General features: G+C 38.0%; 1 protein-coding gene across 2 annotated transcripts in view; it reads right to left on the bottom strand.

The window, feature by feature from the left end:
• Positions 1-10,000, bottom strand: part of LOC138006331 (glyoxylate reductase/hydroxypyruvate reductase-like) — a 20,915-nt gene that overhangs the window by 7,937 nt on the left and 2,978 nt on the right. For both annotated transcript variants that reach the window (XR_011123886.1, XM_068852595.1), the window contains exons 2-10: positions 9,646-9,776; positions 8,599-8,671; positions 8,249-8,294; positions 7,451-7,521; positions 6,745-6,833; positions 4,090-4,170; positions 2,651-2,683; positions 1,468-1,539; positions 829-892 (exon numbers count right to left, since the gene is read on the bottom strand). Coding sequence is in view for 1 of the 2 variants with exons in the window: in XM_068852595.1 (XP_068708696.1) it covers positions 829-892; positions 1,468-1,539; positions 2,651-2,683; positions 4,090-4,170; positions 6,745-6,833; positions 7,451-7,521; positions 8,249-8,294; positions 8,599-8,671; positions 9,646-9,776 (660 nt within the window). In the remaining variant the exon portion in view is untranslated. The remainder of the gene's footprint in view (positions 1-828; positions 893-1,467; positions 1,540-2,650; positions 2,684-4,089; positions 4,171-6,744; positions 6,834-7,450; positions 7,522-8,248; positions 8,295-8,598; positions 8,672-9,645; positions 9,777-10,000) is intronic.

The following is a 10,000-nucleotide window of genomic DNA, read 5'->3' as shown; positions in this document are numbered from 1 at the left end:
CTATGGGGAGTGGTCAATTAAGTATGTATTGTATTATGTTATGTACTTTTATAACTTGTCTGCTTTAATACCATGTATGTACCGGTCTGCTCATTGCTATAAATTAGTCTGTTTTTCTGTGGTCTTTCTTGCTCTTTTCGCCGTTTTTCGTCACCATTATTTAGCCTGTTCAGTTTTCCGTGCTTGTGCCTGCTCTTTCTTCTGCTGCTCCTCATTATAACTTCGTTTCTCTATTCGGGCTCTTTCTTGCTTTCTCCCTCGCTGCTTGATATTTTGCCTGTTTTCGGGTGCTCTTCGGAGTCGTTCTCTTTCAAGTTGAGCACCGCGTACCCGTTGCCTTCTCGCTGTTTGTTTTTTTTTTCGCTCTCTTTTCCCTTCTTTCCTTATTGTACGACATATTAAAACAATACTTATCTTGCTGTTTGGTTGCATTAAAAAATTTTGCTTGTTTTACTAACGCAGTGTCGAAATGCAGTACGCTGGCCATGCAGCTTCCCGCCTGAAAACGCGGGTTCCAGCATAGCGACATTTCGAGTATTGGCTTACATGAAAAGTTGAACGGAAAGACGGACGGACAGACGGTCGTACCATGACGTCATAACCAAAGCCAAGATTTCTGGCATCAATGGGTTACCATATTTTCTTAAACATAGCCTGCGATCTTCCTCCTCCCCCACCCCCTCCCCTCCCCTCCCCTTTATACGCCTGCTACGCAGGCTACTTAAACAGGGTGCTCCGCAGGCGCGCCCTTGGCAAGGGGAGCTCCGCTCTTATTCAGTGACACATGAGTGAGTCCAGTAAGATTGACCTTAAACAAAATGCATTTACCTGCTGGTATTAACAAATACAGCATTCCTTTTCATCTTTGAGAATGCATTGTTATTAAACATTCCTAGCAAGGGAAACAAAAAAAATCAAAAACAAACTTAAGGTGGCTGGCAAACAGTTTCACCTTCTTATTAAAAGGGTTATAACTACTATACTGTTTCACGTAACAACAAATGGTAAAACACCAATTATTGCTTAACAAAATGCGCCCACGACTTTGTGACGTTACCATGGCAACAAAAAAGGTCTCCAAAAACACCGTATATTTTGTCTTTACTTGCTTATATCTCAAAAATTATCTGTGATCTATGATGATTTATTGTAGAATAGTACTTAGCACTGAGATAGAATTATCAGGCAGTCAAAGTTCTAAAAAAATTCCTGGGAGCCAATTCAGAGCTACCTTAACTTTTTGGAAATGGGGGAAGGTCTAAAGTTACTGGATGTAACCAGAAGTCTTTCTTGACTTACTTTGTATCCCATTCCCGTGTTTGATTTTTTATGTGGTAATTAGAATTTTGGTGTAAGCCCCCCGTGATGAGCTCATTTAGCTCCTGGGGCAAACATGTATATAAATATGTTTAAATAAATACGGGTAAATAAAAAACAGAAGTAATCTGTTGACCTGCCTTGCTTTACCTGCTGTTTGGGGTGTAAGAGCAGTATGGGTAGTCACAAAGTCTGACTCCTTAAATAGTGTGTCCATGTTAACTACAATGAAAAACAAAATTACCAGTAAAGAATAAATAAAGTAAACCAATGCTTAAAGACGGTAGGTACATCTAGTGACAGTTTTGTCTAACATGACCCTACTTAGATTCTTAAGACAAGCCCCATGATCTGTTTTTTTGGAACAGATAACATAATTATAAAAGACGATCGCATGTCAACTTCTAATAGTGACAATGAATAATAACAATAATTGTGACGTTCATTTGAAGGCCCACCTTCAACTGACAAGCACTGCATGCTGTGGAACAATTTTCATACATGAAAATTTCGCCCAAAGCTGACATTCATCCAATCAGATTGACACAATAAGCAATGCGTATTTCCATAACAAAAACAAACGGTTGAAAAGCCTGTCAGTTGAAGGTGGGCCTTAAGCGTCAAGTTCTTTAGCACTGTGGGAGGCGCGGTAGCCTCATGGTCAGTGTGCTCGACTCCGGATCGAGTGGTCCGGGTTCGGGTCCTGGCCGGGGACATATTTGTTGTGTTCTTGGGCAAGACACTTCACTCTCATGGTGCCTCTCTCCACCCAGGTGTATAAAAGGGTACCGGCAATTCAATGCTGGGGGTAACCCTGCGATGGACTAGCATCCCATCCAGGGGGGAGTAGAAATACTCCTAGTCGCTGCGTGCTACAGAAAGCGGAGATAAGCGCCGGCCTGGTGGGCCTTCTAGGCTCATAGCAGACTTTACCTTTACCTCTTCTTTAGTGCTGGGGCACTAATAATTTATTGAGACACTGTACAATCACTTTATTAATTAATTAAGGAGGAAAAATAGTAAGAAATTAACTCAAATAAACTCATATCATATCGTAGACTGGCTTTTGAGGAGAGGGGAAAACCAGAGTACCCGGGGAAAAACCTCTTGGAGCAGAGAAGAGAACCAGCAGTCAACACACATGACGCCGAGTCTGGGAATCGAACCCACTGTGCCAACACACTGCTAACTGAAAAATTGATACATGTACAAAACAAAAATACAATGCCAAGACAAAGAGTTTTGTTAATGAATTCCGAATAGTTCCCTGAATAAGGTGCATTATTTTGACTTCTGTGATAATGAAAATCACTGAGTAAAATTAACAGATTACCATGCTCTGCTTTTGGGGTCACCATCCCCTCTTCTGAAAAAAAATTAAAACAGAGCAAGCATGATTAGAAAATAATTATGAAACTTTCGCAGGTCAATAAAACTCATACTTTTTTGAGTGGACCTAGATGTTGCTAAGTCACTTTAAGCTTGTAGCATTGAGAAAAATTCTTCTAAGAAATTAGCTGTTGCCTTCAAGAGCATTTGGCTTTTTCAGCTCAAGTTTTCACTGGCGCATGAAACTAGAGCCAAAAAAAACAGATGTTCTTGAAGGCTATAATAGCTGGAGAGACTCTAAATATATTGACTCAAATAATATGAAAGGATTTAAATGAGATCAATAGACCATTTTACAGTTATAGCTAGGTTTACCTTACCTAAGAATGGAAGCGGGAGGCTGCCAGTGACCCTGCTTTGTGCTTTTCTGGTCGGTGTAAAATGCAAACTAAGGTTATAATATAACTGTTGAAAAAGCCCAAACCCTTTGGAAGTCTTAGTGCTAACCTTGTGACGAAATGCTATATTGTTTAGTTAGTATTATGTAATTCAGGATAGCTTGTAATTCAACCCCCCGTAGGGGTGTGTTCACTTCCGATTGTAATAGAGTTGAATCAACACACGTTCCGCTTGGTGTTCTTCATATATTGCCGTCTTTCTACCCCCGAATCACTACGAGTAAACCCTGAAGACCGTTACAAACCTTAGGCCTAATTAGACATAAAACAATATTTAGGCTTCACTGTTAGCACTTCTAAAGAGTTTGGCGTTTTCCAACACTTACATTATAACCTTAAACTGCATTTTATACTTCCCCGTGCTTTTCTAAATTATGTCAATGTAGACTAATTATTATTACAACAACACAATAATTAACATGATAAAGGCAGTGAGGTTTGTAACAATACAAGGTCACCAGCAGCCTCACAACCATTCATAGGCTAGGTCACTGAGCAAACAACTGTAAAATGGCCTCTGTCCCCTTCATTAACCCATTGAGTTCTTGGAGATTCTACTCTGTCTAATGCCAGATGATTTTACCCCTCAACTTGGGGCATCCTAGGGGGACTGGGGAGTAAATAAAGTGGACAACTGAAATACCCAGAGAAAAACCTCAGACAAGGGTAATGAAAAAAACAGAAAGGGATAACAACACGTCAAGGGATTTAGGGATGTAAATGCAAAGTGCTATACTGTAGGTGTCCAAGTACAGATAACTTTGGGGTTATCATTCTTGGCTGCACCAGGGTTTCTGAAAAGATTTCAAACCAAAGGAAAATGTAACAAAGTAGATGGAACTAATAGCCCTTATGTTTCTCTTCCTACCAAAAAATGCGATAAATAAATATATATTTATTTAGCTGCCAAACTGTTGTAAAGGTTAATATGAAGCCAGGTGGAGATATCACCAGGTACCGACAACTGACTATTCTTCAACCTTACCATTTTCTGATTTTTTGTGGACATCAGCATAAAGAAATCTTGCAACACCAAATGGAGCCAGTCGTTGAGCTACAGCTATGCCTAATGTAACATAAATATACTAATGAAGATGAAACTATACAGTTACTAAAAAATAAAATAATATATAATTTGTAAGGGAACTTGAAGGGTGCCAAAGGGACAAATTAAATATCAGCTTGAAGAAGATATATGCAGGAGTATACTTATCTAGAAAAACATCCTAAATGTGAAGCCTAGAAAAGGTCAATTTTGAACAGCAACATATGCCAGCAAGAAGTTTGGTTTTAAAAACTTTGGTTATAAAAATTAAGGCTATAACATCGACGTTTCAACGTCGACGTGAGACCATTATCAAGATATAAAGTTGAGTGCGATGAAAGGAGCTCATATTATACAGAATAAGAATTATACACATATTGTTCTTAAAATACACTAGGGAAAAACTATGCTAATAAAAATGAAAAATAAAAGTAGAAACGATAAAATCATGAGGCGAAGCGATATAAACAAAATACATGTATTCTAAAACAGCTTTGAGCTTAAATGGAGTCTTTTTGTTTGTTTAAAGTAGGCTTTAAGTCCCTTATGAACAGCATCTCAAACATAAGGCAATCCCACTTATTTTTGCACTTCTTAAAAATACTGAAGGTCGAGTCTCGAAACGCTGGCAATGACGATAAAATATTTAAATTTAAACAACTTTGTGTAAATAATTTGTCGATGTCATTTAAGATATTTTTTTTACCACTGCACAGCCAGCGGGCCTAAAACACAGGTCACGTTCCACAGGTCACGTTCCACAGGTCACTCGTTGCAGGTCATTGTTTTACCTTTTGAAAAGTAACCCTAACCCTCAATTAGGTTTTTAGGCCTAGGATTAGCCAAATTGAGGGTTTTGGGTTACTTTCAAAAAGGTAAAACAATGACCTGCAATGAGTGACCTGCGGCATGTGACCTGTGTTTTAGACCTGCCACTGCACAGCGCTTTAATAGCGTGTACATTTTTAGCTGCAGTAACATAAAAAAGACATTTTTATCAAGCAAACATAGTGTTTGGTGTATTCTTTTATGTTAGTGTTTGTTCTGTAGACTGAAGCAACTTTAGCTACAAACAAAATCAAATTTTTTTGCAAACATCAATTGCCGCTCGACTTTGAAGTTGTCTTGTTGATCACAAAAGCTCTTGTTTTTAGGTTGACCGCTTTTGTGGGAATTCATCTCAAATGGGAATATAACATCGGCTCTTTTGACCTTTTTGATATTTACATTGTAAGATAAAGATTGTTTATTTTAAAAATGCCTTGTCAAACAAATACTCTTTCGCCACGCTGCGGGATCAAAATGTAATGAAAACACTACCCTAGTGAGCTTGGACAATGCGTGAGTCATCGAGGCATGCGAGCCATGGCTGCGAGTTATGCAAGCCAATATGGCGAGTCAACATGTGAATCACACAGTTATTGAAAGCTAACCATTTTAAAATGGGTGCTTACTGACTTAATAACAGTGTATCAGTACTATTTGAAATGGGTGCTTATACTTAAATACGAAATGTGCATGGCTCGCATGACTTGCTGGCTCACAGATTATCCAGCCCCTACCCTAGTGGGAAGGTATTTGTCGACGATTGCCATGTGATCAGCGTGAGCCAGGGTCTTTTCTCAACGACAATGGAGGCAGAGAAGAGAGACCCTGAGAACAAGGTTAAAGAACAAATTATATGACTGTGTATTCTTATTCTGTATATATTAGCTCCTTTCATTCCACTCAACTTTATATCTTGATAATGGTGTAAAGTCAACATCGAAATGTCAATTTTATATTGTCAATTTTTATAACCAAACATATGCAAGGTTTTAAACAGAGTTAACTGAATAGAGTGTAATGTGAAGTGCTGATTTCAATCCCATATGAACCATGTGAGCGTTAGCCCTACAGATAGAAATGGGCCCACACAAGGACAGAGAAAAACTCTGACCAGGGTGGGAATAATAAAAATATAAGTGCTACACGGCCAACGTTTGCATAAACGTAACCTTTCCTTGTACTTGTACATGTTCATTGCCGTGACTTTAACATCTTCACTTCTCGCGGCCTGCTCCCGTCTGACCTTGTAGCTCAGTCGGTAGAGCGGCGGAGATCTAACCCGAAGGTCGTGGGTTCATTTCCCACCCTGGTCAGAGTTTTTCTCTGTCCTTGTGTGGGCCCATTTCCATCTGTAGGGCTAACACTCACATGGTTCATATGGGATTGAAATCAGCACTTCACATTACACTCTATTCAGTTAACTCTGTTTAAAATATAAGTGCTACACGGCCAACGTTTGCATAAACGTAACCTTTCCTTGTATATGCAAGGTTTGTCTTAAAAAGTCAACCTTGCAAAACTGCCAAAATAAAATGGAATAATAGTACAGTGGCCTGTGGGCATTAGCTTAGTGGGGGAGCCAGGAAAGCAATTTTGCAGGATAAGAGATAAATTTAAAGGTTGCCTGCCCTGCAAAGAGAGCCTGCATGCTCACACACTAACAGTTTACCTGACAACCTTCAAAAACACCAAAGTCTTTTAAAGCTATCCAATGTCAGTTTTCTTAAATACTACTGCGTTATCCTCAGGAAAACAAAAAAAGCTAACCAATTCTTCCAAGTCCAACTATTCCGACTGTACTCCCCATAAGAGTTGGTCCACACATCCACAGAGGTTTCCATGTTCCCCATCCACCACTAAATGCAAAGAACATTATAATTTTAATCTGAAAAACGTTTTAATTAAATCACAACTACTGGTACATCAATCCAATTAGCTGCCTGCAATACCAACAAAATTGGTTGCTCTATTGTAACTAGGTTGCAAATTATACAGTAACTGTTGTACCTAATCTCTTTTTTAACATTAAAAATATTTGCTTTATGGAGTTCACCTCACCAATGCCCTATTGCAAGCTAACTGTTCGTAATATTCAATGAGACTTTGATTTTCTTTCTCGGTTTTAAGATCCTCAGGCAATAGAATTTTTTCTTGGTATGGAAGATTCTTTTACCAGCTCTAATTTATGAACTCCACCATGGCCCAATATGGTGGCCATCTTGGATGAGCAAATTCAAACAGATCAAGCAAAAGTTAATTATTCCATTATACAGTGAAGAATTGTATTCATGGATGGTACTTAACCCTAAAATGATTCAGAAATATATTCTACCGTTATTTGTTTGAAACCAACTCTTCTATATGAAGAATTCACACTTTTAATGATTTCAATAATAATAAAAAAATTATATTTATTATTCCCTAACAGTCTCACAAAGATCACTAAGCCAGGGGTCCAAGCTTTAAAAATTACTTTTTGACTTCCGCAGCTGCCTCAATGAGTCGTCGTTGAGTTGCCAAAAGCAGTCCTACTGTCAAAGTAGCCTACAATAATTTGAAAAATATGTACAATGTAACTTTTAAGATCTCTCTAATGCTAACCCTAACCCCAATTAGCACAGAATCTGAATTAGGTACATGTATCAACCAAATTAAAAGTTTCATTAAATGTATTATATTAACAAAATTAATATGGAAACTTGTAATATATGCAACACACGCTTTCCACTGAGGGTTTTTTTGAGAGCCGGGCCTGACTTTCTTGCAGCCCTGTGAGGCAGCACTTACCATGACAAACCAGAGATTTTGTTTCTACTTAAGCAATGGTTGGCACAACCCATGCTTTGAGCAACTTAGTGCTAGCCTGGCTTGCTAAATGCATGGTCAGCACTAACCAGCATTAAATGCCATAGAAACCAATACGTTTCCATGGCCTGGTTTCCATGGCATGGTTTCAACCAAATCAGGCTTTGAGTAACCAGCCCCAGATCATCAAAAAGTGCTGGTTGAGGATGTTATCAGCCAGAGTCATGACAGAAAAAAAAAATGGATGTGAACACCACATAATTCAAGTTGCTACATTTGCATTCTACAGGAACGTTTTTGACAATCCGCAGTAAAATAAATAACAGCCAATACTCTTGGTGAGCTCTCTTTAGTTGGTTGTAATTTAACTGGTAGCATTCGCATTAGCTACAAAGAAATGCTGGTCATTTTTCACATTTTTGGTGGCAGAGGCAGATACATTTATAATAATATTATTTGGACTTACGGTGGCATCTGTTAATACTCCAGGAGTATGACCAACAGCAATTCCTCTGCAGATAAAATGGTAAACTGCATGACTTGAAGGATAAACATAGTGACTTGATTACAATGAAAATAAATCGTGAAGGACGTCTTTACTGGAAAACACCACCACCTATCAGTCTACAATGCGACAATAATCTGTGTCCATACATTACAGTATGTCATGCTTCTCTTTCCTTTTGATCTATTTCTTTTATGTTTTTCAACATTTTTAAGAGGTTCTTGCAATGTTTCATTATATTTTTTGGTGGTGTCATGAAATTACATCATTTTGCGTGACATAGCCTCTTTAATTACAAGCAAATTCCAGACCTTTTTGAAGTTTCAGGTAGGCTGACATGATCAAAACCAACAGACATTGTGCTGACAACTTTCAGTTGAGGACCTGTTTACCATGAAAAAATTCATCTTTGTTACTATTATTACTTTCTTCATACAATGGAAATTTGAAAAATTGTTTCATTTTGGGGGCTAATTCCAGATCCAGTTTTATAAACATTCTTTAATTTGCCACTCATCCAAAGAAATGGATGAGGCAGTCCAGTTTCAACATTCAAACAGCGTGGCAATTTTTAACTGTCCAAATGCCAATGAGTATTCCCTCTGTATGTTGGTTACAGGAATTAGTCTGCCAGATACCTAGAAATTTTTAAGTAAAAAATGAAAAGGCAATTTTAAAATATGAACTATCTTGAGTTTCCAATGAAATGATTCCTTGGTTGTCGTGTGTTTGCCAGAGTTGTTCAAAAATATCCCAACTGTTTGTTTTGTGGTTACTGGTCACGTGTGACTGACACTGAATACATTTGAATTTTTAACACATGCTCAATTAATATGACTTATCTAGGAAGATCAAAGCAGGCCGCTCACAGGGTATGACAAGAGATGAACCCAATGCAACTTTTGATGCCACAACTTACCAAAAACATGTGTTGCAATTGGGGAGCAATTGGGAAATCCCCCTCTAAGAGTATATCACACAACAATCTAAGAACATATTATTATCATGCAAGAATTAATAATAATAATGTCATCAAGCGTCCAAACGAGCAGTTTTGCCTGTTTTAAGGATGGTAACACAAAATGTGGGCCTTTGTGTTTTAGGACAGGAACAAAAGCAGACGTGCTTTCCACTAAGTCACTCTGCACATGACAGCCTCTGTTTCACTGCCTATCTTTCCCCTTGTCAATTATATTTTAATGAGCTTATTTTGTTACAGTCTATCAAAGATCATTAACACTATTAAGTAAAATGTACCGTTACAGTAGTTAAAAGAGGCAATGGAATGGATTTTAAATTTTTTGTCCCGTCCTACGTCCCCAGTGGTAAGTGTTCCTTGGTAAATCTGTGTTACTCACCAGCTGCTTGAAGTAACTCAGCATCTATTTTTTCAGTTAGTAGGCAGTAAAGTCCATCTGCACCAGATACTCGTTTTAATAGTTCAGATCTTGGGATAGGATCGTCTGAATCCCAGTGATCTATATCACAGCTTTTGATGGCAAAATATTAAATTTGGTAAATTCAGTAATTTACTTTATTTTAACCTTGACATTTTTTTTAAAAGATTCATAAATCATTGCAGTTATAAATGTGTGTTGATTACAAAGGAAAGGATTAAATTAAGCCTGAAAATTTTGGGCTTGATTGGATTTGAAATTACCACGACCACACGATTCAAGTAAACCTGGGAGCTAGTCATTTTGTGAGTTCATA

This window comes from Montipora foliosa, chromosome 1, assembly GCF_036669935.1.
Source record: "Montipora foliosa isolate CH-2021 chromosome 1, ASM3666993v2, whole genome shotgun sequence".
NCBI lineage: Eukaryota > Metazoa > Cnidaria > Anthozoa > Scleractinia > Acroporidae > Montipora > Montipora foliosa.
This window is presented reverse-complemented; position numbering and strand designations above follow the sequence as displayed.